This window comes from Brassica napus, chromosome C7 (assembly GCF_020379485.1).
Source record: "Brassica napus cultivar Da-Ae chromosome C7, Da-Ae, whole genome shotgun sequence".
Taxonomy (NCBI): Eukaryota; Viridiplantae; Streptophyta; class Magnoliopsida; order Brassicales; family Brassicaceae; genus Brassica; species Brassica napus.
Window position 1 is genome coordinate 42,596,244 of NC_063450.1, and position 24,955 is coordinate 42,621,198.

Consider the following 24,955-nt stretch of genomic DNA (forward strand, 5'->3'; position numbering starts at 1 on the left):
AACGCTCTCGAACACCGTAACAGAATCCTCGTCTCAGGGGAAGAACAAGAGAAGACCAAAGCACAAACCTCGTTTCTCAACTCGATATACTCTTGTGGTTAGTGATATAGCCGGGGGGGGTGTTCGGATTTAGGGTTTCTATTGGTTTCTATTCAGCAATGGATAGTGGCCGCCGGAAATTGTTAGTGAAAACCGAGATTCACACAAATAGACAACAATCGGAGGTGTTGGTGATGAATCGTGTGAACCCTAAAAAAAATTCTTCGTTTGTTAACAAGAAAACTGTTTTCATTTGAGATTAGATTTATTTTTATCATGTTTAAGTTTCTAAAATTAATGACAATGGAAGTATCTATCCTATAATAAAAGGGATATATAATCCACAGGAAAGGTGTCCACGTCACTTTAAAAATCAACCAATAATGAAGTTTCATTTTGCCACGTCAGTCTGCTGTTAGTCAACACAAAATTTTCGCAGGCCAACTTAGTTATGGGCTTCTGATTTTCTGTGTTGTCGTGGCTCATCATTATAGCCCAAAATACATATCATTATTATTCAAAATACGGGCAAAATTAATTAATCACAGCCACCGTTTACAACCTTTTCAGATTTCTCTACTGTAAAGATTCTGATTTAATTGACATAAAGTTTACCTAGCCATCTGTTACCTCTTCTTCATCTTCTGCCGTTTAGAGTATGCTCAAACTTCTACATGTCAATCCATTTTCCAACTTCTCTTTGATACATATATATATATAGACTCCAAATCCTTGAACCATCGCTATGGTGGCCCTAAAACGCTCCAAATCGTCGATCTCTGACTGTTTACTTCGACAAAGTCGCCGCCTGTCAAGTTGATTCACTTTTGAGAAGCCCATATCCCGCTAAAGTCGGGATGCTAATCGGCCTTCACCTGCTTCTGATCGAAGAATAGGTATGACCTAATCTTCTCAAACCCCTCAATTTGATAGTGCCAGTTTATGTAACCTAACATATATCACACATCCACATGGCTCCATTGTTCTGAAGCCGCTATGAAGATTTTCTGAAGCGTGTCTCCTCCTACAGTTCTTTAGGGAATCCACACATTGCTTTTGAACCAGTCAATCGGAATCGAAATGGGTGTTTCAGAAATGCATTTGGAGTAACGGCGAGTGCGGCGTCTTCTTCGTTAGTCTCTACGATCTGCGCGACGGCGAGAAGAGATTGCTGACGTTTCGGCTGAACACCGGGGCGTGCGATCGGATTTCGGCGGTTACGCTTCAGAGAGAGTTTATGAGAGAGACGACGGTTGCGGATGGATGTTGCGACGAACACGTGGCGAAGGATGTGGGGTTAGGTAAGGCGATAGAGGAGATGATTCCGAGTGGGGAAGGGGATAAACTGTTTTGGGCGCATTGGATGGACGTGCTGGGTTACTCGCTGAATGCATTCCGGTTCTCGAATTTGAGTTTCGTGGATGGACGCTGAAGACCCGAACCGGAGATCTCAGGTGGTAAGGATGAAACTGGAAAAAGATCAGACTCTTAAACTTGTGGCTGTAAGTGTCTCTCCTTATTCCAGCAACTTCTATAGTTGTGTGCGCAGATTTGCTTACCATTATTGCTTATTAAGCTAGATTATATACTTTACTATTAATTTATTTAAATATTTAATATTATATTGAAATGATAATCTTTTCTGATAGATAGTGGTTATATATGAACACTTATCTCTGCAATCAAACAGTGTTATCTAAATTGTTTGTTAAATGATGAATGGACAAAATAAGTCCCAAGGCGTTTTCATATTTGATGACAAGGTGCGCAACTATCTTTCTCCAATATTTTTATCCATGATCCATATTTATTTCTTCTATCTTTATTTAGTTTTGACAATTATTGTTTGTAGGGGTCCGGCTACAGAAGTAAGCTTCAGCTTAGGAACTAAGGAAACCAAAGTTGTGTTTTGTAATTATACTATGTTTTTGGAATTATGTTCATTGGCGTAAGTTGCCGTTAGTCGGTAAGATTGTACTTGCTTTTTAACCTTTTCCTTAGTGATTTTCAAAATTGGTAAAGACCTATTTAAGTTTTTCCTGCGTTCTTTGCCAATTCCTCTTCCAAGTGTTTTGCAAGTTGTGACTTATTTCTTCGTTTCAGAATTATACCTAGATTACTGGTATTTTTATAGCTTAATGGACCCTTTTATAAAAAAGGATTGATCTTTTTAGGAAAACATGTAAAGTAGATTCAATTTGATCTAAGAGTGGTATGTAATTTATTAATCTTCAAAATGAATTGTTTCTCTAATTATTATTTTTCATTTCAATATTTTGGTGTAGCTTTATCAAATTACATATAAAAACTCATTTGTATACTTCCATATGTATTCAACATACATACAATGTACAATAGAACATCTATAAATTGAACATTATTTTCTATAAATTAATAATGTTGGGACTTTGAAATTATGTTAATTTATAGAGATATTAATTTACAAAAAGTTTCTTTTTCGATTCTTTTCGACTTTTTTCTATTTTTATTTATACCATATATACATAAATAAAAAATTTAGAAAATTGACTTTCAAATTGTTTTATTATATTACTTGGTTTATATTTTTATGTTTTATATAACTTATATGTGGTTTTTCGATATAATTTTACTAAATATTATCAAAATATATTGAAATGTTATGAAAAAATAGAAGTATTTTTATTGTGAATATAAAATCAATAATATAATATTTGGTTTGTACTTATATGAAATGTATATATAGATATATTATTAATTTATGATTTTAATGAGACCATATATTTACATAGGATTTTCTAAGAACATATTATCTTCTTATTTTATTGATTTGTGTCATATTTTGAACCGGCCGAACTTGGGACCGGAATTTTTTATTAATTTATAGAGGGTCTACTTTAGTATCAAATAATATCATAAATATTGATGAACTTCAAATCTATAAAGTTTTACCTAATATATATTATTATGAAAGCATTCATTCCTTCTTTTAAATATAATATATTTTTAAAATATAAGTCTAAAAATGAAAATTTCTCTAAATTAATAGCTCTATAAATTAATAAATTATCATAGTTCCAATATTATTAAGAGTTTTATTGTACTATTAAATTTCCGAAGTTAAATTATATACTATAATGCAAATTATGTTCAAGCGACTACGAAATAAAATGTAATACAAGTACAAACTTTAAGATAAATTCCGGAGTAAGTTGATTGTATATTTGTGATGATTAAATTCAGTCACAAATAGTTTACAAGTTATTTTTTTAAAACAAATTATTAAGTGAAACTCAAAAGTATCCACTAACAATTATATAATTTTGTATTTAATTAATATTTAATTTTAAGATTTATTAAATCACAAAATTCAACACTATTTTTCTCTTCAAAACAAAATAGTGAAGAAAAAGAATTCAGTTTACTATAATACCAAAATATTTTCCAAATAAATTCATTCACAAATAGTTTACAAGTTATTTAAAAAAACTAAATTATTAAGTGAAACACATAAGTATACAGTAAAAATTATATAATTTTAAATTTTTTTAATATTTAGTTTTAAGATCTGTTAAATAAAAAAATTCAACACTATTTTTCTCTTCAAAAAAATGGCGAAGAAAAAAAAAATTCAATTTACTATAATACCAAAACGTTTTCCAATCCAGTAATATAATTTAAAATATTTAGTCAAAAGAATATAATTTAAAATGCAGAATGGTGGTAAAAAAAGGGTAGTTCCAAATAATAAAAAAACGGATGCAGTACAAAAAAATAAACAAGAAAGATATACACTCTATTTTCTGTAACTCTATGAAAATTTAAATTATTTGCCCACATAAACCGTCTGAGAACAATATAAAATCACACAAATAGATCGATAAATTAGGAATGGTCTTAATCTACTTAGATAAAAAATGTATTACTATTATCAGTTTAGTCATTCAAAAAATAGTAATAAACATAAAACCAAACAATAATATGGACAAATGGTTAAAGTTAAATTTCTTATTTTTAAAAGCATATAAACAAGAAGAAATTTTTGAAAATGAATAGAATTTATGAATTTACAGATATTGTAGTACATATCAGTGGTAATAAATATAGGCTAACTCCACATCATATATCTTTAAGAACATTTCCAATATAAAACTTCATTTTTGTTCCTAAATAAAGTAATTTTATAATGGAATTGAATTTACTCTCTAACCATGCTCTAAAAATGGAGTGAAAATAAAGTAATAGACAAAAAAAATAAAATAATTACTCTATTTATCGAGTTATCCATGTTTCCTCTATTATAAAATAAAAATAGAATAAGGTTATAGCATTTCTTACTCCAAATTTTATTTTGAAATAAATTATGTAGTAGAGTTGAAAATGTCCTAAGGTCAACTAAAAACAACAATATACTTAGCAAACAGTACAAACAAATGTTATAAGGCAATACACTGTATAAGGACACACATCTCCAAATTCATATGCAAAAAAACAGAAGTTGTTAAGGTTGTTTATGAATAAGTAAGGGATGTTACATACACTTTAATACCTAGAAAGAACAACTCTCTTATTTTAATAGACTTCATCAAGGTATTTTAGAAAAGTAGGTATTTCTTCAGTTATAAATATGGTTTACAATAATGTAACCAACTGTTTTTACATACATTGTGTCAGTTAAAATTTTGTATTGAAAATTTAATTTCATTTTGTTTAACCATTTGTTTAACCAGAATAATAATAATAATAATAATAATAATATTTTTTAAACAATGGGCAGCGTAGACCAGTTTTTGATAGTACTTAAAAAACCATATGATACAAAAGAGTAGAGAAACATAACAATGAGTCATAAGAAGAAATGCAGATATTTGTAACGACTCACCAAACTGCTCTAAAAAAAACCATTGGATCAGTTTCAAACATAGGTATTCATTATATCCCTGCAGTAAGTTTTTTTTTTCGTTTTAGAGCATTTTCAACTTCAATTTATATTTTTATTCTAAAATAAAATTAAGAGTAAAATGATATAATTTTACTCTATTTTTTGCTTATATAATAGTGTAAAAGTAAGTTCATTAAAAAAAAAGATATTGATTCAAGATTTAAAGATTTAGGTGAGTGAATTTGATTAGTTATCAAAAACTATTATCATTCAAATATTTATCAAACATATAGTAAAAATATTTTTGAAATAGAATACATTTATAAAAAAATATTTATATATTTGTCTGAAATGAAGCTAAAGTCATAGGTGTATAATTATGCAGTAAAATACACAATAGTTAGAAATAAAGTGGAATTCATCAACCTAAAGAATCACAACCAAACATCGCTAATTACTGTCAATTACTTTTTTTTGCATATTTTATGAATATTTTAGTGAAAAATAATCCAAATCATTTTTAAATATAAAATATAATAAGACATAATCCGCGCGTAGCGCGGAAAAAAGATCTAGTTATAATAATTATCAACTAAAAGGGTTATTTGGTCTTTCACACCCATTTTTAACGTGTGTACAAGATATAGAATTAGTGTAGTAATTAGTTAAAAAAATAAGAGTCACAATCTAAGTAATTTTCTCTATAAAATATACAAAAAATATATAGTTTTCAATATCTACATAATTTGATATATATTGTTGTGTCGGTGATTAAACCCACTGTTTTTGTGTAACACGTATAAATATAACAAGCATAACCTAATGTGTGGTATATGTCATCTATAAGCAATCGTGAAAAAGTTAGAACCCTAACTAATTTCGGCACCTGTTTCAAACAATGACGACAATCTCTGATCTTTCCAGAGATTTGATCGGGGAGATACTCTCCAAAGTTCCGATTACATGTGTTGGAAAAGTAAGATGCACATGCAAACGATGGAATGCTTCATCGAGACATAGGATAGTTAGTAAAGCAGTAGCTAGGCAGTTTATGGGGTTCATGATGATGGATTTTAAGGTTTGTTTAGTTAGAGACATCACCTCACGTTAATCATGCTATATCTTTAATTAATTAATCCAATCACCATTAATACGTGTGTTTAACATACATTAAGAAAGTGAGTTTAATAAATTCAACTGTAATCTTCTAAGCTCTATGACAAAACCTGAAGCAACATCAACGGCTGCTCGAGCTGCAACCAAAGCTTCTTGTAGCTCGGAGTTAACGAGGTAATAAGAACATATCTCTTTGAGAATCACATCATGGCGCTCTTGGAGCCTCGCAACATTCTCTTCCGCAGCAACCAAAGCCTCATTCACTAGCTTCAGCTTCTCTATGGCTCGACGTCTCTGCCTGAACATGGGACTGAGAGCAAAGAAGAACGAACCTGAAAGAGCAATTGTAGAAAGGAATATTATGCTTCCGTAAAGACCCATGAACAGAATGTGCTTTGGTAAAAGAAGAAATGATCTAAATATAAAGTGGATTCGTTACTTGAGAGAGGTTTATTCTTTGCTTTTCCATGGAAGATTCTTCTGTAACTTCAAAGGACGTTGCTGTTGACGTGATCGTTCTCTTCGTGGTTTCCTTTCTCTTGGGCGTTTCATTGTCTCTAACCGTTGGCGTCTGATCTCTGGATCTGCCCATCCTTTGCCCCAAGATGAGAATCCGCTGTATGTTCTGCGTTGTTTCAATGAAACCAGCATGTCTGCTTCTGGGTATACATAAAGTGGCTTGTCATCTTCGAAAGCTAGTTGCTTCCTCCCCTTTTCTGTTGGTTCTATAAAAGCTATCTCAACTCGACGAGACTGCAACACAAAACCAAAGGAGTGGATCATGAAACTAAAAAAGAAAGGGGGGGTTGCTTTTTTGTTACTACCTTGTTGTCCATCTCTTTGATGTATCCCTCGGCTTCCATGATACGGGCAAGACCTTTCCACCAAAGACGATCTATCTCCATGAGTTTTTGGGACTGTCACCAACCAAAGGCCTCATATTAATATCATGACAAAATAAATGTACTATGTAATTTGTTGAAATACAAGATTACCTGCTCCCTGATTCTACTGATGAAGAAGAAAAGATTCGGTTTGTAAGATAACTTCTTCTGTTTGCTGTTGCCGAGTCCGTAATCTTCATATGATGCATGCTCAGAGCTAGTCTCTGCCTGCAACTAATCCACTAGCAGCTTAAGAACGGTCATAATATAAGACATCTAAATTACCAAATGGAATCATCTGTCTACTCCAAAGACGTACGTGAAAGGCAGAGATTACTTGAAACAAAAGATTAGCTTCCTCTCGTACATTAACTTGCTCTGGAGGCCCTTTAGTGCAAACATCGCATCTGTTTCATAGATTGGAAAGGTATTACGACAGTTCGCTAGTTTTACCTTAATGGTCTTTTACAAGAAGGAGATGACTTACAAGTTACACTTCTTGGAAGTGAAATCCTCCCCAAAGTACTCCACGAGTATTTTCGCTCGACACTGTGAAGTGTTCATTCCGTATCTGCATAAGAAAAGAAGAATGGATGTAAAAGAATACAGAAAGAAAAAATGAAATATGCACACACACACACGTATTTGATTAGGATACAGACCTGAAGCAATCAGATAGCATCTTGTAAGCTTGTTCTGTCTGTTCTTTGCTCCTACGGCTCGGCAAAAGTGTTGGTACTCTCGATAGATTAGCATAGAGCACTGTAAATCCCAGATTGTTTTTAGGCACGGAAGACAAGATGATCTCTACACTACCAAAACAAATCAATATTAATCATCTCACCGCACTCAGCCAATTCCCCATCTCTTCCAGCTCGACCAGCTTCTTGGTAGTATGCTTCCAAGCTCTGCGGTTTCATTATTTCAATGAGATGTAATAAGATAGATTTGTTTATATATTTTGGTATCCATAAATGTTAAATATTAAAATCATTTAAAGAGCTCTGAGAGAGACCTGCGGCCAACCATAATGGATGATTTTCCGGACATTTTTCTTGTCAATTCCCATTCCAAACGCAATTGTGGCAACAACAACCTGAAGATGAGTACCATAACGTCAATATTCTTCCACATGAAGTGGATAACAGAGTAGAACATTCAGGATGAGTCAGAACACAATAAAATTACCTGCAGCTTATCTTCGTGAAATTCTTGGTGAACTTGTCTCAGATGTTTTTTTGGCAACTGTAAAATGTAACAAACTGTTAAAAACAGCCATAACAACATTTTAAAACAAAAAGCATTTAATTAAGAATCCAAGATCTTGCCATCATTAACTGGAAACAAAACAAAAATCTATTATAGCTGCTTGGTTGATATAGTGACTTGATACCAAGTTAATAAAGGTTGACAATTTTCATTCCTAAGAAACAGTTCAGAAGATTCATAAGAGAAAAAAAAGTACATTTTTTCAGTCCATACCTTTGCATTATAAGCTGCAGCCTTCAGTCCAACCCCACAGAGATACTTTGCAATGTTTACACTCTCCTTTCTTGTAGGAACGTAAATAATTGTCGGTCCTTCAAGATTCTTCGCCTTGTTACTATGATTGTGTCCACATTCGTCAGGTGTCTGCTTTCCGGAAGGATCAGGAATATCCAGGACATCACAAGGAGACATTGCACAGAACTCGCCACAAGCAACTGCAATGATTAAATCTGAATCTAAACCACCATTCCTCAACACCAATGATATATTAAGAAAAGAAAAAATAAATCATACAGGACTTTATTTCTGTTGTCAACATATTTACTTTCGATAAGTTACCATTTCGCCAATCTAGTTTGAACATAAGGTGAAAACTTAACCAAGCGAAACTTGGCCAAGATTATGTATTTTACTAACGCTATTACTAAGTTACATGCAGCCATTAATTTTGAAATCAAAGTTGTGTAGTTGGATCAACAGTTTTAGATCATTCTGTTACCAAACAAAAATGAAAAGGAGCCTACCATCCCAATCGTCAACACTCTGGAAGATGTCGGTCTCATCTTCCAGATACTCTTCTGACATTTCTTTCCCATTTGAACTGTTTTGCTTTGCCAAAGAGTTCTCCGGATCCTCTTCATCATCATCATCGTTATCTGTCTCATGAATGCTTTCAGCATCGTGATAACCAAAATCATTCTGCCCCTCTGACTCTAATGAGATTACTGCTAGCTTTTTCCCGGTAGCCTTTCTCTTTCCAGAGTATAAGTCAGTTAAGTTCTGGAAGTCTTTTGCATATGAAGCTGCAGACTTTGTTCGACTATGTTTAACCTGTAAATGACAGAAAAAAACATCAACTTTAAGCTCTACATCTCATGGTCCACATTCAGCATCAAGTAAGTTGCATATTAGTTTGCTAATCATATTCCTAAATGTAAAGTGAAATTAAATCTGAGCTGGAAACTCACTGAAAATTGCAAATTTGGCCTGAAAAATGAAGTGAGAACAGTTTTTGTTTCCTTTGACAGGTGAAGTGACTGAAGAATATCTTCCTGTACGTGAGCTGTGGCTGTTGCAGTCAATGCCATTATCGGCACATCATACTCCAAGAATGCCAAACTGCTGACACAAAAGTTTTCCCGCAACATAGATAGTTTCCTGAAAATCCAGCATCGGGGAGATTTGTTTAGAAAACTAAGAACACACACAGAAAAGCAATAACACTTGCAAGTTTTGATTCTTAAAAAACATACCTATAGTCCGGACGAAAATCATGTCCCCACTTTGATACGCAATGAGCTTCATCAATAGCAAAAAGAGCAATTCCATGAGTTTTGGCAAGCTTCTGGAGTGGTTTAATCAGTCTGCGATCAAGTTTAAATCATCATTTAAGCAAATAAAAAAATAATACAAATGCACTCATTTAAGAGAATTTCAGAAATTTACCGAACCACTGTCTCAGGACAGACATATATGATCTGATACATTCCCTGCATTGCCTTCTGTTCTATACGATTATCAAGTTGGCCTGAACCAAGAAAACAAGCAGAGACTTTGTGCGTTGATAGCTTAAGGCACTGATCATGCATCAGGCTTATCAATGGCGAGATCACGACAACAACTTTTCCCGTCAGTAATGCAGGAAGCTGGAAGCAAAGAGATTTTCCTGCATGGTGAGACACACATAAACCGCAATTAGACTCCATGTAGGAACGAAGAAGGCATCAGCGATGAGTGAAAAGGGAATCTACCAGATCCTGTTGCAGCTAGAACAAGACAGTCCTTATGAGCAACCCATGTTGACAAAGCCTCCCTTTGGAAACTTTTCAGAGACGAAATACCAAACCGGATTCGTAGAATGGAATCAACTCTTTTCTCCCAAGTTGATGAAGCCTCTGAGCAACCACTTGACTCAGTAAACACCAAAGGAGGAGGCTTTATCATCTCTTCTGAAGGATCAGACACTACTGAAGTCCCAAAGCTGCCACCTTTCTTCTTGTTCCGATCCACGGATCTAAAATGGTCAAACAGACTCGACTGTCGCATTGAACCGGAGGAAAACGAAGAGGGCAAAGCTCTCTTGCCAAGGGTCTTGTTACTATTACTCTTTGTAGAACATAGTGAACTAGCAGAAGAGAATCCACCAGTTCTATTCAGAAGATACTCAACAGCGTCACCACATGACTTCCCTACAGCTTTTACAGCTTCCACAGCATCCGGTTTTGTAAAACCCATTTCGACAAGCTTCATCACAGCCTCGTCGAAACACGAATCTAGCTTATCCATCGAGTTCAAACTGTCTGGTCTGACTAAAGGACAGTCCTTTTTAATATGGGTATCGGCTTAAGCAAATGATAATACTCAGAACTCCGAACCCTAGTAATCGAATTAACTAACAATGTTCCGCCATCGCCAGAGATACAGAGCTTTCAAGCTTTGATCACTCACCTTGGAGGACAATGTTTCTGGGAATCCGCAAGCGAGGAGATGAAGGAATCGCAAATAAGAACCCTAAGCGCCAAAATAAAACCACTCAACAATGAACGGAAGTGCATCAAATTTGCCGCTCACCTTCCCCTGACGACGTCGTTCGGATCGTGAATTAATATTATCCTGTAATTCATTCATATAACTATAACTAAACTATACTGTGTGGTTTGAGTGTTCAGATATCATTAACATTTGGTTTGGCTTATCCCAATTCTTTAAAGATTGTTCGAAAATGAGAAAGGTTTGACAAATTTTGAAGATGTGAGGAAAATCAGAACACAAGAAGCATTAAAACCAAGAGTCAAGCAAATATCATCATTACTTCAGTATGTCCGATGATCATTTTTGAATTAAATAACAACATTCAGAACAAAGCAAAAGGACAGCTTAATCAGGCTCTTTAGATTTGTTTGGCTTCGACCTTCTTCTTCTGCCACAGCCTGTCCACCCCACTGTCAGCGTCTCCCTGCAAATAGTCAATCAAATGAATATTAAGCAGTGTTTGCTCAAGCTGATAAGTCCTACTTCTTCTAACAAAACTAATTAACTCAAAAAAGCTTATATACTATTTCAAGCCACAAGACCATTCAAGAGACAACAAAAAAAACCAACTACGATTGACAAATTGATAACACAAAGATTCCAGAATCTAAAGATAAGTCTATGACAAACCTGGGCACGAACAAAACCGCAGAGAGCCAAGGTAGTGAATTGACCGGTGTAGATGCCATCAGCATCTAAATGACCAATGTTGAGTTGCACAGAGGCATGATCCTTTGATGTGATCATCCGGTTAGTAGCAGAGCTGTGGTTTCAGATATAAAAAGAAAAAAAAAAACTGTCAATAAAGATGCCTATGAGAGATTACGTAACAAATTAATTTAAAGAAGAGGAAACATTATTGTATTACCATTTCCTAGGAATGTAGAGTTCCGTGACCTGACCCTCTTCGTTCTGCATCTTGAATTCAAGTAGACGATATCTAAAATTCAAACACTATATCAAAAACAGAACACATAACAACTACGTTAGAATAGAACTCTCTAACAGCGACAGTTAACTGCATCAAGTACACGCCATTCAGAACAATAAAATTAACCAGATATTAAACGACAACGTTCAAGGTTATAGTCAAGGTAACAGCTAGCTAGATAATACAAATTAGTACGAGGACAAAGAATCTAGAAGCTATCCAGCGGAGAATCAAAAAAGAGTTCGTTAAGTATTATTATTACCTGAGGAGAAGCAAAGCAAGTGCGGCAAAGGAGGAGAAGCCACACGACTGAGAAGCCACAGCGTTTATACTTCGAATAAACCCTAAAAGTTTTAAAACGGGCCATGAAAGAAAAAAAAATGAACTCGCTGTTGGCCCCAGTAAGGCCCAAGATTGTTTATATATTTAGCATATAAAATTTAAAAAAAAAAGCTCCGATGCCGGGAATCGAACCCGGGTCTCCTGGGTGAAAGCCAGATATCCTAACCGCTGGACGACATCGGATTTGTTGGTGACATCGCTACATAAATTATAATTATATAATAAAATAACATATTACGAATCCAAAACACTTCCTATGTATTTGACCTAATTAGAAATCCTTCAACTACTCAGTTCAACAAGAGAGGTAGAAAAAGGTAACCCGATTTCGAAAATATTTCGCCGCCTCCGTCCGTCGTCTTCGATCTCTTTCTTTTGTTGAAGAGGAAGCCAATCTTCTGGTAGCAAGGTTTCTCTCTTTGCTTCCGATTTTTAAGGCTTTTGTTCTGTTTCCTCTATTGGTTCTTCCGAGTGTGGTTTAATGTTGTATTCTTTTATGTGATCAGGTTCTTCACGGATCTCTAAATCTTTTGATTCGAGAAGATGGTAAAGTTGCTTGATGAGCTTATACAATATCTTTAAGTTGTTTGTTTGTATAACTTCAAAAAAAATTTGACTCTTTTGGTTTTGATTTTTTTTTGTAGCTTCCTCTTTCGCTGCTCAAGACTGCTCAAGGGCATCCCATGGTATTGCGAAATTTGAACCGTTGATTATAGTTTTTGTAAGCTAAGTGGGGGAGAGTCTATATGAAAGTTGTGTGCATAGGAGATTTCTTTTTCTTTTAAAGTTTACATCTTTTTGATGTTTGAATCCTTGTGGTAGCTTGTGGAGCTCAAGAATGGAGAGACGTACAATGGGCATTTAGTGAATTGTGATACGTGGATGAACATTCATCTGCGTGAAGTCATCTGCACATCAAAGGTTATATCATCTTCTACTTTCGTATATTGATAGAAAACTTCCATTTCGTTTTGTATTTCCTCGTGTAATTTTTGTGTGGTTGGCACTAAAATTATGTTGGTCTGCCGCTTGATTTACGCTTTAGGACGGAGACAGGTTTTGGAGGATGCCGGAGTGTTATATCCGCGGTAACACTATCAAGTACCTTCGAGTTCCAGATGAGGTACCTTCTTTTTCTTTTCTTCTCTGGAGTGATGATGCTTAGCCAAATCAGATATGTGCTCCAAGAGGTACATGCCTCTTGTTGAAGCGCGTCTTGGACGATATCACAGAGAATGGTTGTTGCCTGACCAGATTACTGACGCACTTGTGTTGTGTTTCTGAAGCGAATAACTCTATATATTTGAATAGTCTCTTTTGTTTCGACCCCTCTATGTTCAATTATATTTTGAGTAAACAAAGTTCTAGTAATGTAGATGTGACAGTCATAACCTGTTTCAGTTGTGCCTAGATTGTTTTTACTTATTTTGCGTTTTTCTCTTTTCAGGTGATTGATAAAGTACAGGAGGAGAAGACCCGCACAGGTATAGTTTTACCATGTCTACATGGTGCCTTTTCAAACAGAGGCAAGCTCTTCTTGGTAATTAACTATATATCAACAATGGTTACATATATGCAGATAGAAAACCACCAGGGGTTGGACGTGGGAGAGGACGTGGTGTGGATGATGGAGGGGCCAGAGGCCGTGGTCGAGGAGCTCCAATGGCGAAGATGAGTGGCAACAGAGGTAAAGATGATCTTACTAGATTACACCAAAATCTTTGATGATCTTCTACATAGTTTTGTCTGCTGAAAATGGATTTGAGCTAAACTATAATATGCTGTGAAAACAGGAGCAGGTCGTGGCCGTGGTTGATGCAAGAACTTATATAAAGACTGCCTGCTGCTGCACTCGCATTTTAAGAGTTCTCTTGTTTGTTTAAATTTCATCTTTGAGCTAATATATAAAACTAAACATTGTGCGCTGAATATATAAAATTCGAGCTGTTATAAGCTTTTCCCTTATCGGTTTTAATTTTTACTGAGTTCTTTGGGAGGATTTTGATTTGGTTTCTATCAGATTACAAAGAAAAAAAATCAAATGATCTCGATAAATTAAGCATCTACAAAACCAGCGATGTATTTTGTAGTAAACCCGTTTGAAAAGCTCCACAGTTTCGTCGAGAGCGATCTGTATGTGGAACTACTCAAACACTCTAAATGAAAAGGAGGGTTCGTTCGAATTTACTCAGGTATCGACGCAAAGCGAAAGACGTTTTCACAAAGAAGCAGCTGAGAGTGGAAGAAGGGGGAAGACGATTCACTTCTTTCCCGCCACTTCCCTTTGCCTTCCCTAAACCCCTCCGGTGGTGAGCAAGATGTTGTGGGTCGACAAGTATAGGCCGAAATCGCTCGATAAGGTTATCGTTCATGAGGATATCGCTCAAAATCTCAAGAAATTGGTACTCCTTTTGTTCGAGCGCTAGGTCAAAATTTTGCTTTTTGAACGTTTTGGGAGCTGAATTTTGATTCTCTGCGTAGGTTACGGAGCAAGATTGTCCGCATTTGCTCTTCTATGGGCCGTCAGGTTCGGGTAAGAAAACCCTAATCATGGCGCTTCTCAAGCAGATATATGGTGCCAGTGCTGAGAAGGTATCCTTCTGTTCCTTTGTTTTTATTTCTGGGTTTATAGTTTGGTAATAGCAAAAGATGAAGACTTTAAAACCTATTGTTGTTGAGGAAAAGTAATCTGTCTGTTTTTGCTTGTTGGGATGTGGTTAATGTACTAACTATTGATCTTTTTCTTTACATTGATGTTCATCTTCTGATTGCTACTTTTCATTTTCATTCTGCAGGTGAAAGTGGAGAATAGGGCATGGAAAGTTGATGTGAGTTGTACATGGTTTTCTCTTTTCTGTTTACCTTGCTTTTTATTTCTAAATTTCTCTCTGCTTAATGTCTTTTGCTTTTGTTGGATTGATCAGTCAATCTTGTTTCAGTGTATTCTTGTGCTTGTGAAATGTGAACTAATAGATGTGAATTGTGTGTTTACTATCATTTTCTTCTTTTGGTGGTCCTTCTATATAAGATTATTCTATTAAAACAAACATGACAACGTTGTGAGAATTGTCGGTTTTGTTGTCTCTAATTTTGAGTATATGAAACCTACTTAGAGCCAAACCCAGTGAAAGTCTTGGTGTTCTTCCTAGCTGGTCTAATAATCTGTTTTCATAATTTTTTTTAAGTTTCCGTCTTTATGTTATGTTAACGTGTTTACAAAAATGCAGGCTGGGAGTAGAACTATTGATCTGGAGCTCACTACACTATCAAGCACCAATCATGTGGAACTTACTCCAAGTGATGCAGGCTTTCAGGACAGATACATCGTTCAAGAGATCATTAAAGAAATGGCCAAGAACAGACCAATTGACACCAAAGGAAAGAAGGGCTACAAGGGTAAAAATTAGTGTTTTCCGCTTGACTATTTCACTAAAATTATCACTAGTGGAGTAGATGGTTGCCTCATATATCGAGTTTAAAGCTTCATGTTCAACTGAGTGTCTTCGTTACACATTTAGATGGTTGTTCTCGGTTATCAACTTATCCCTTGTTTCTTACATATTTTCTTGTCTAAGTATTGTCCCATGCCCTGCCCAATTAGTTTAACTTTTCCACATAATGTTGTTGGATGATGGCTGATATACAAAAAAGTATTAGGTTGTGCGCAAACACATGATTTTGTGATTTTTGTTTTGTTGTGTTTTGGCAGTGTTGGTACTAAATGAAGTTGACAAGCTCTCACGAGAAGCACAACATTCTCTGCGGAGAACAATGGAGAAATATAGCTCATCTTGCCGTCTCATCTTATGCTGTAACAGTTCTTCAAAGGTTACAGAAGCCATCAAGTCTCGTTGTCTCAATGTGCGGATTAATGCACCTTCGCAGGAAGAGGTACATAAGCTGCTCCTCTCTCTGTTTAGACTATTCTCTTAAACAATCAGCCAACTAAATTTTCTTTTAAATGCCCATCCTATGGGAGATCTCAAATTACATTTAGTTTTTTTTTTTCCTATAGATCAACTTTTAGAAATCAATTCTGACATATACCTTCCTACTGTGTACTTCTCACTAGACGGGCTAGAACACAAGAAGTTAAAACTTATGCGAAAACTTTCTGACTGCCTATCCTGTAGCATGTCTGTGATGTGCAAGTTTGTTCCTGTGATTTCTAAAAAACATTGATATAAAGAATCTGTAGTTGCTGTTATGAAGATGATGTAAGATTCAGTGTTTTGCTTAATTTAGCCTGTGTAAATTTTCTTGCAAAAAAATGTATGCAAGATAATTTTAGAAGAAATGTGGTTCTCTGTTTGCAGATAGTGAAAGTGTTGGAGTTCGTTGCAAAGAAAGAAAGCCTGCAACTACCCCATGGTTTTGCTGCTCGTATTGCCGAGAAATCAAATCGCAGTCTTAGAAGAGCTATTCTGTCACTTGAGACTTGTCGTGTCCAAAAGTAAGCATCATTAACTGTATCTATGCAGACAATCAATGAATCTGATTCATTCTTTTGTTGTTTTGAAAAGTACTTAACATGATTCCTCTCGTTGTAGCTATCCGTTCACAGATAACCAAGCGATATCTCCCATGGATTGGGAAGAGTATGTTGCTGAAATATCAACTGACATGCTGAGGGAACAGAGTCCTAAAAGGTTCGCAGTTTAATAAATCATTTAGCTTTTGCAAATTATAGATTTAAACATTTCTTGATCTAACCATTCTCTCGTGTGCTTCTTCAGTTTGTTTCAGGTGCGCGGGAAAGTATACGAGCTGCTGGTTAATTGCATTCCACCAGAAGTCTTACTGAAGGTTTCAAACAAAAACCCAATTCTAATATTCGTGTCCTTTTATCTTTCCTTTTTACACATAATTTATACTTCTACAGAGGCTTCTTTACGAATTGCTGAGGAAACTGGACTCGGAGCTGAAGCTTGAAGTCTGCCACTGGGCCGCATATTATGTAAGATTATTTGTATACACCACTCATTGTCTCAGCATCTGTGTTCTCATTCGAGACTGAGCTCTCTTCGACGATGATGTAATTGGCTCCTTGTTACAGGAACATCGGATGAGGTTAGGTCAGAAAGCCATATTTCACATAGAAGGTATGTAAACTGTTCATTCCAAATGGGTTACGTAAAAAGAAAATCAGCTTATTATGGGTGTTTAACACTGGCAGCATTTGTGGCCAAGTTTATGAGCATATACAAGAACTTCCTCATCTCAACATTTGGGTAGAGAAGAGAAGGATGGCTCCAAATCCAGGAAAAGAGGAATTACTTGTTGTACTGTGTTTTTTCTTTTAATGATATGATGATCCGAGGCTCTTGAAACTGTGATGTTTATTTTCTTTACCACCGTCTTCGTTAGACTTGAACTGTCTTGTTTTCATTCGCTATGGAATCGATTTTGTTGATCAGTAGCTAATTATAAGAACAAGGCAACAAAAAGAGTGGTTTTGTTGATCAGTAGCTACGTATATTGGCTCGGGCCAGTGCTAAGCAACTCAATTAATAGCATAGATCACAATGGGAGAACTCTTCCACTCGAGCTCTGAAAATGTCTAATAGGATCCATACTAGCTCTACGTACGAGCTAAATAAAGAGAACCCACGGTTTACGGGTTCGAAACAAATAGCCTATTAACAGACGCATAAAACTTAGTCACAACTTACAAGTAAGGGTCTGACCGGTGAACAAATAGAAAAAGAATATACAAAAAGAATATACAAGAATAGAACAGCACGAATGAAAAAAATAGTTGTTCTTTAATTTTCTACAAAAAAAAAATGAACATTATAATGAGGCAGTTTCAAGGCTCTCCAGCGCGCCACATCAGCAGGTTTGTGGGCTCCACGTTTATTTTTTAAAAACCCATAGTTTTGGTAAGATGGCTATGAACAACAAAATACACTTTAACCAAGTGGTCTAAGGCTTCTAATTAAGTCCGCAAGTTTGTGGGTTCAAACCACGCAGCCCCCAAATTATATGGGTCTCACTCAAAGTAAATTATTTTTTTCATTTTTTCGATATTATTTCATATGATAATGATAAATGGGCTTCTTCAAAAAATAAAAAAAGGTTCGATATTATGTTATGATAAATGAGTTTAGACTCTTGAGTTTCCTGGAAAGTAAGAAACAGCTTCTCTTCGTCAATTTCTTCATTTCCACATCTTAAATCAATTCATTATTAATGGTCTCTATTCGTAACACCTCCTTAATTCCTCCTTATATATACTTCATCTTAAACAAAGCAACCATTCATCTCTAAAACTCTCAACGATTCCTCTACTGGTTGCAGCTTCAGGGAGAATATAGAGCAACGAAAGTCGGTAACATCAGCAGACTGTTCAATTTTGACTTATCGTGCATTTCAGCGTGAGTGAGTTGAACTAGAAAAAAGGAGATCCGATGTTGTTCGAAGCACAAAAACAGTTGCTTCATTATGCCCTGAGAATAAAATGATGAAAATATATAAGAAGCAATGGTAAGATCTTTTTAAAACTTGAATATTTGAATTTGAAGGCATATTCAGTGATATCAGTTGCGTAGTTTGTTTTTTTGTCGTAGGCTTTTTAAACGCATATCTTCGGTTCAGCTTTCAGATCTTCTAGGTATCAAACCCACAAAAGAACATTAAATCTCACCATCACAAACATATCAGATCCATGCGTCGGCAGATTAAAAGACCAAAAAATGAAAAAGAATAATGGAGATTTGGGAAGAATCTTCCTCCTCTCTGTTAGGCTAGATTGACGGCGAACTCGAACCGATGGCGTGACGGCGAGTTTGCGAAGATGGTGTGAAGTTGAGCTTGAGCACATGTGAGATGATGGTGTGAAGTCGACCTTGAGCTCCGCCGTGGATTCGTCTTCGGGGAGCCTCCAGAGCTTCGTCACCAGCGAATCTTCGTATTCTTCAACTCCATTATCATCTTCTTATGTTTTCTGTTGATCAAATATGAAAAACAAATGGTAAGAAAGAAGAGGAAGAGAAGATTCATACCAAAAAAAAAAAAAAAAAAAAAATGAGAAATATGTATCTGCAGAGAGAAAGAGAGAGAAGAATAAATCTCCACCCTTAGATTTAGATTAATCCAACAATGCATAAGATTATCCTTTTATCTGTTTTCAATTGGTCAAAAAGATTAATATTTCTTTTAATTAATTATTATATAAATTTAGTTAGAATTTTAATGTAGTTTATGTGTTTAGTATATTTAATAGTTATTGTTTATTTTGTGGTTTAATGAATCTAATTGGCCAAAAGAACTTTATCTTTTTTTTTGTCTTCTCTTTAGTATTTTTTGTAAGTTATGTTTTATTCAAAATTTATCTATTGAAAATTTAAGATAAATTTATGGTAACAAGGGAAACACATCAAGCTTGTTAATCAATTTATTTAATTGTCAAACTCAATTAACAAATTCAAACCTTCTTATTTTAGGCTCCGAAAACAACAAAGCAACAAATGAGCACTGAGCAAGGAATGCGGCAGAGACAGCCTTAGCTGAGGTGAGCATATCTCTTTTCCATGACGCTTTAGAATAACTATAATTTTACAAACTCACACACTGAAAATGCAATCAGGCCAGGAATTGCAAGAACTTGTGAAGCTGTCGATGATGAGGAAAAAAAAAGGAGATTAAACTGTTTTTCCAGTTTCAGACCTAAATTGTGACTCAAGACCCACCGATTTTCAAGCCCAAGCATTTAAAAACCCAGCTATTATGTTTTCATTGTGTTCGAAAATAGACCTATACCACTTTAACCTTTTTAGTCCACCATTCCCATTTTTAAACTATCCATAATATTTTTACCAAATACTCTCTCCATTTCATATTAAGTGTCGTTTTAGAGAAAAAAATTTGTTACAAAATAAGTGTCGTTTTCGGTTTTCAATGCAAAATTTATTAATTTTATTCTGTTTTTCGTTTTTCTATTGGTTGAAATATGGTTAGGTGTATAGGTAATTGTGTTTTTATATAGAAAACATGCAAAATTAATTGTTTCTTTAATCTGTGTGCACAAGTCTAAAATGACACTTAATATGAAACAGAGTGAGTATAAAAAAACTACGAATGAAATAGGCATACAACTATATAATTATATTAAATTATATCATTATTAATCTATCTAAAAGAAACTATACTACAATTATATATTTTCAAAAACATGTCATGACACATTTAAAAAAAACTAATTAAATTTCTTTTGAAAAAAAAAACTGTTTTACGTTCCAATATTAGAGTTTTATATTAACAACTACTTAAGTTTTGCTACCTACGTCATGAAATCGCTAATAACGTAAAGACCCGATTAAATCGTACAAAAATAAAATATGGAAATACAGACACAATTCAATTTGTTAAACATTCTTATCTGTAAATAAAAAAAATTATTCACTAATAAATAAAATTCTTTATTCACTAATAAATATTAACCCCCACAAGCCCTAAACAAGCATGATACCTCATTCTCTTTTCTATCCATTAAACTATGTTTCTTTGCATAATTTGTAAACATATTAAAAACCATTTTATTTTTAATGTCATTCAACTATTTAACAATAATATACTAACAACCTACTAAATAGATAATAACAACAACATTGAACATGAAAGCACTAATAACACAAATACTCGATAACATCACCTAAAATAATATATGGAAATATCAAAAGCATATGAATTCCTAATCATTTTTATATCAATTCAATCATGCTGGGAGATTTACAAATTTCAATCCTGACCATTTTCGGTTAAAACCCGAACAAAAAAATATTCACAAAACAAACATCAAAATCTCATCCAAGCATTATCATTGTCTCTGGTTCCGCGCAAGCGCGGAGACTATGAAACTAGTGAGAAAGAATGAGAGAGAATTATTATTCTTTGTGAATGGTGATTTTTTATAGGAACTTTATGAAATATATTATTCCTCTTCATTCTTTAGTCACCGATCATACCCCTAAGTAATTAAATGACACGTGTAACAGCGGGAATGAAGCGCAAGTTAGCAAATTGGTTTTATCTTCCTTAGAATTTTCCGCCTTTGGTCGCTTTAAAGCCACGGCCAAACGCGCTTTGTCTACTCTTCAATCACTTTTCTTTTCTCTTTTTTGTTTCCTACCCTCTTCTTCCGAATTTCACTTCTTAAAGAGCAATGGCGGAATCAAAGACAAAAATGGCAGAGATAAGGGAATGGATCGTAGAACACAAGCTTCGTACCGTAGGTAATAATCAAAATCGACTGTTTTATAGATCTGTTGGTTATATATGTCGTGTTCATCCCAATGTTTAGATCTCAATTTTTGTGCTAAAGTAATTGAAAGTTCCTATTCGCTTCACATCCTCGGTGTCCCCGCGTTTGCGTGTATGTGTTCTTTTGGTATATATACTATGGTTTGATATTAGCTCTCGGCTCTTGGCAGGTTGTTTATGGCTGAGTGGGATCTCTGGTTCAATCGCTTACAACTGGTCTAAACCTGGTATGAAAACCAGTGTCCGAATCATCCACGCCAGGTATCTTCTTTATCTTTGTTCTTATCTCCCTTTTTTAATGGTTAAGAAACAAACATGCATCTAATTAATTAAATTGGTTATGTTCTTCTGTATTATTTTCTTAAATACACTAAGCTTGAACTGCTTCAAGTATTGTTACTCCTTCTATATCTTTCTCTGTGTGTTTGCGCTTGAGATTCTCCAGATTAATAATTATCCTTTCGTTCTCCTTGTTGTTTCTTCATTTCTTCACCTGGTTGGATGTAGATTACTCATTCTAACAATAACAAATTGAGTCTCTGATATGTATCATCATATACACTATGCTTTCCAATACGCGTGTTTTGTACTTGGTAACATATTACTGAAGCAACATTTAGGATGCATCACAAATTCACCATGATGCAAGTCTTTTTTTTTACTGAATTTAAGATGATAATGTTGATGGTTAATTATTCTTCACCATTACATCTCTCACACGTTTTGTGTATTGGATTTTATTTTCAGGCTACACGCTCAGGCTCTGACATTAGCCGCTCTAGCTGGAGCAGCTGCAGTTGAGTACTACGATCACAAAACTGGAGCCACCGATCGCTACCCCAAATTTCTCAAGCCCGACAACTTGACTAAAGACTAAAAAAAACTCTTTGTTATATCATGCATTGGCTGATGCCTATTCTGTTACTGTAGGCATATTGTTGCTAGTGACATTTTTTCATGTCCTTAAATCTTTCTTTTAGTACTTTGAAATTAATTAACTGCTTGGGTTATATAATCCCCACAAACTTGCAGATTGTTTGCAAAATACGGGATGCAAAAATGTAAGAGGTACTTGCAGAAAATTATATGAATAAAATTCAACCTTCATTCGGCTTATGAGCTGTTTATATTATTTTCTTCATATTCCAACCTCAGATTAGAGTTAGACACAAGCTGACAACCTCGTCTAAGATTGGCACTGGCTGTATGATAACATTCATTTTATAGATGATTTGAAATGTTCGAACTTTTTCTGGCTATAGTATATTTTCGAAAGTTTCATAGCAGAAGATTGTTAGAACATGATTATTGGAGAATTCGTAGGGTGAATTTCTTAGCGGAATATAAAAACCCGTTTCTTAACTTTTAACTACAAAAGGTAAAAACCAGCTCTTAAAACTCTTATTTAATAACCGGTTATTAGCTTTTTTAATTAAAAGTTAAGAGACGGGTTTTTATATTCCGTTAAAAATCTCTTCGTAACATACATTTATCTTTCTTTCAACACATTACCCAATTTTTCATTTAATGGGCCTGTATGTCCGGCCCATGCGTTCAATACCCAACCCATTTCAGGCTTGTGCCAGTGGTTTCAGTTGTCCCACATCGCTTGCACTTAGAAATAAGGTCTCGGGAAGAAGAGTATAAGAAGGAAAGTGGAGTGAACAAGCAAACCACTTACCTGGACAGGGTCAACTCATGATCAAGAAGATGAGTGGCCTAGGCTAGTGACCTCCATTGCACTTTGAGGAGGGGTGCTTAGCCTAAGGTCTCCCCAAGTGGGAGAGCCTGTGTCATTATTTGTGGCAGAGGGAGCCTGCGTTCGCGCGGCTCCTACCATCTATCATCAGTTTCTAAACTTTTTCGGCCCATTATAAGAAAATGGTTACTGAGACTTACATTTCTGAAACTAATCTAAAAGTTATGTGGGCATCAGGAAGACGCCGCAGTTCCATCTTCCAGCATTTTTTTTCTAAAGGTACGCTTTCATCGTCACTCTTTCAACTTAAAACAACCTTTCCCAGTATTGATGTATGTTGTAGAAGTGTTCCGACAGAGAAGAGAAGGAACGAATTTAGTTTATAGTTTTTTTTTTAGCATTATATGAATGGCCAATATGTTTTTGAATGTAGAGGGAAGAGAGGTGTGAAAATGAGTCGTGGAAGTGCCGCAGCTCCAAAGGGGAAGAAGAAGGGAGTTTCCTTCGCCATTGATTGTTCTAAGCCTGTTGATGACAAGATCATGGAGATTGCTTCCTTAGAGAAGTTTCTTCAGGAGAGGATTAAAGTTGGTGGTAAAGCCGGTGCTCTCGGTGATTCCGTCTCAATCACTCGTGACAAGATCACCGTCACCTCTGATGGCCAATTCTCCAAGAGATTTGATTAAAATCTACACCAGTCTTAGCTGTAGAATCTCTTTAAGTTATCTTAGAGAGATTGAGTTTAGTCAATCTCTCTAAGTTAACGTGGTTTTGTTATCTGTATGTGTAGATACCTAAAGTACTTGACAAAGAAGTAACTGAAGAAGCACAATGTCAGAGATTGGCTCAGAGTGATCGCAGCCAACAAGGACCGTAACCTCTATGAGTTGAGGTACTTCAACATTGCTGAGAACGAAGCTGAGGAAGAAGACTAAATAAACCAAGATTTTTTTCTGATCATCTCTTCCTCTTAGTTGGTTTTTGATTCTACTAAGATTATCTCTGTTCTGGTTAGATATTATCTAGTTTGGTTTGAAGGGATACATTTTGTTTTGTTGCTGCGCATTTGAGCTTCTATGGAGTCTTGTTTTTTTCCAGACAGTTATTTCGGTAAACCGTGTGGAGTTTCGCAAATCTTTCGTTCCAAAATTTGTTTTGTCGATGTTAAGGTTAAATGGTTACAAGCAGAAAGATTGTACAATTGGAGTATAGAGATTGGTCAAGTTAAATGAACTATACAAGCAGAGATTAGTTACCCCGAGTCGTTGATTTCTATCAAAATGCAAAGATGATACTTTAGCTATGAAACGCGGCAGTTTACATATTGGATGCGTGATCTTTGACAAAGTGAACATTAACCGGTCGGAAAATAGACATGGTTTATTCAATTATTGAATATTGTCTAACATGATTAAGTGAAATGAATGAAAGTAGTACTCACTATGTTCTAAATTGTACAATGTTTTAGGTTGAACACAAATATTCAGAAAGTTATTTTCATATTTAGAATATCATCAAAACTGTAAATTAGAATGACCACATAATTATAAAATATAATTAGTTACACGATTTCTAAAATTAAAATTACAAAGAAAATTTAAATTATCTTATATTTTGAGACATCTAAAACTCTATTGAACACCTTACATTTTGAAACAAAAGTAGTAATAAATTTGGTATACATATTCAGTTGGCAAAATGCAAAAGATTGTACCCTAGATATATGTAAACAAAATTTTAATTATGAAATGAGAGAGAGAGGCAGTGACGTCAGAGGGGAAATCCAAACCCATAAAACATGG

The 24,955-nt window shown here is 34.9% G+C and overlaps 6 protein-coding genes, 1 long non-coding RNA gene and 3 other non-coding genes across 14 annotated transcripts; 7 read left to right on the plus strand and 3 right to left on the minus strand.

Moving 5' to 3' along the window:
* Positions 1 to 382: 382 nt before the first annotated feature.
* LOC125589621 lies at positions 383 to 2,074 on the plus strand. The gene is made up of 2 exons (XR_007325795.1): positions 383 to 1,802; positions 1,892 to 2,074. It is a non-coding gene; the product is annotated as an uncharacterized LOC125589621 (long non-coding RNA).
* A 4,382-nt stretch (positions 2,075 to 6,456) lies between these two features.
* On the minus strand, positions 6,457 to 10,971 carry LOC106348681 (ATP-dependent DNA helicase Q-like SIM). Of its 3 annotated transcripts, none has more exons than XM_013788470.3 (15): positions 10,140 to 10,971; positions 9,835 to 10,054; positions 9,642 to 9,752; positions 9,357 to 9,546; positions 8,913 to 9,219; positions 8,383 to 8,603; positions 8,089 to 8,145; positions 7,916 to 7,996; positions 7,745 to 7,808; positions 7,563 to 7,662; positions 7,388 to 7,471; positions 7,238 to 7,307; positions 7,012 to 7,134; positions 6,841 to 6,933; positions 6,457 to 6,769 (listed from the first exon to the last, which is right to left on the minus strand). In XM_013788470.3, exons 1-15 carry the CDS (start codon positions 10,672 to 10,674, stop codon positions 6,467 to 6,469), a joined length of 2,559 nt encoding a protein of 852 aa, XP_013643924.1. In that variant the 5' UTR covers positions 10,675 to 10,971; the 3' UTR covers positions 6,457 to 6,466. The 3 variants fall into 3 exon arrangements, with proteins under 3 accessions (XP_013643924.1, XP_013643923.1, XP_013643922.1); XM_013788469.3 differs by having other exon boundaries at positions 7,012 to 7,128; positions 7,220 to 7,307; XM_013788468.3 differs by having other exon boundaries at positions 7,220 to 7,307.
* Positions 10,972 to 11,147: 176 nt separating this feature from the next.
* LOC106407452 (40S ribosomal protein S21-2) lies at positions 11,148 to 12,243 on the minus strand. Of its 2 annotated transcripts, none has more exons than XM_048761920.1 (4): positions 12,114 to 12,243; positions 11,789 to 11,874; positions 11,551 to 11,683; positions 11,148 to 11,344 (listed from the first exon to the last, which is right to left on the minus strand). In XM_048761920.1, exons 1-4 carry the CDS (start codon positions 12,216 to 12,218, stop codon positions 11,279 to 11,281), a joined length of 390 nt encoding a protein of 129 aa, XP_048617877.1. In that variant the 5' UTR covers positions 12,219 to 12,243; the 3' UTR covers positions 11,148 to 11,278. The 2 variants fall into 2 exon arrangements, with proteins under 2 accessions (XP_048617877.1, XP_048617878.1); XM_048761921.1 differs by having other exon boundaries at positions 11,789 to 11,860; positions 12,114 to 12,201.
* A 61-nt stretch (positions 12,244 to 12,304) lies between these two features.
* On the minus strand, positions 12,305 to 12,376 carry TRNAE-UUC. Its single transcript has one exon. It is a non-coding gene; the product is annotated as a tRNA-Glu (tRNA).
* Positions 12,377 to 12,420: 44 nt separating this feature from the next.
* LOC106348688 (sm-like protein LSM4) lies at positions 12,421 to 14,158 on the plus strand. Of its 2 annotated transcripts, none has more exons than XM_013788480.3 (8): positions 12,421 to 12,602; positions 12,700 to 12,739; positions 12,838 to 12,879; positions 13,016 to 13,114; positions 13,239 to 13,316; positions 13,641 to 13,677; positions 13,773 to 13,880; positions 13,987 to 14,158. In XM_013788480.3, exons 2-8 carry the CDS (start codon positions 12,737 to 12,739, stop codon positions 14,007 to 14,009), a joined length of 390 nt encoding a protein of 129 aa, XP_013643934.1. In that variant the 5' UTR covers positions 12,421 to 12,602; positions 12,700 to 12,736; the 3' UTR covers positions 14,010 to 14,158. The 2 variants fall into 2 exon arrangements, with proteins under 2 accessions (XP_013643934.1, XP_022561640.1); XM_022705919.2 differs by having other exon boundaries at positions 12,480 to 12,594.
* On the plus strand, positions 13,340 to 13,448 carry LOC125591021. Its single transcript, XR_007327009.1, has one exon. It is a non-coding gene; the product is annotated as a small nucleolar RNA snoR127 (small nucleolar RNA).
* A 197-nt stretch (positions 14,159 to 14,355) lies between the features above and the next one.
* On the plus strand, positions 14,356 to 17,609 carry LOC106348689 (replication factor C subunit 3). Its single transcript, XM_013788481.3, has 11 exons — positions 14,356 to 14,595; positions 14,675 to 14,785; positions 14,989 to 15,021; positions 15,421 to 15,589; positions 15,903 to 16,084; positions 16,510 to 16,646; positions 16,744 to 16,842; positions 16,930 to 16,999; positions 17,076 to 17,150; positions 17,250 to 17,295; positions 17,370 to 17,609. The coding sequence occupies exons 1-11, from the start codon at positions 14,512 to 14,514 to the stop codon at positions 17,426 to 17,428; spliced, it is 1,065 nt and encodes a 354-aa protein (XP_013643935.1). The 5' UTR covers positions 14,356 to 14,511; the 3' UTR covers positions 17,429 to 17,609.
* Positions 17,610 to 21,204: 3,595 nt separating this feature from the next.
* On the plus strand, positions 21,205 to 22,568 carry BNAA06G28580D. Its single transcript, XM_013848344.3, has 3 exons — positions 21,205 to 21,426; positions 21,625 to 21,715; positions 22,202 to 22,568. The coding sequence occupies exons 1-3, from the start codon at positions 21,357 to 21,359 to the stop codon at positions 22,329 to 22,331; spliced, it is 291 nt and encodes a 96-aa protein (XP_013703798.2). The 5' UTR covers positions 21,205 to 21,356; the 3' UTR covers positions 22,332 to 22,568.
* A 189-nt stretch (positions 22,569 to 22,757) lies between these two features.
* Positions 22,758 to 24,250, plus strand: LOC106352168 (60S ribosomal protein L22-3-like). The gene is made up of 2 exons (XM_013791839.3): positions 22,758 to 23,432; positions 23,587 to 24,250. Exon 2 carries the CDS (start codon positions 23,606 to 23,608, stop codon positions 23,837 to 23,839), a length of 234 nt encoding a protein of 77 aa, XP_013647293.1. The 5' UTR covers positions 22,758 to 23,432; positions 23,587 to 23,605; the 3' UTR covers positions 23,840 to 24,250.
* Positions 23,128 to 23,291, plus strand: LOC125590901. The gene has a single exon (XR_007326903.1). It is a non-coding gene; the product is annotated as a U1 spliceosomal RNA (small nuclear RNA).
* Positions 24,251 to 24,955: the final 705 nt, after the last annotated feature.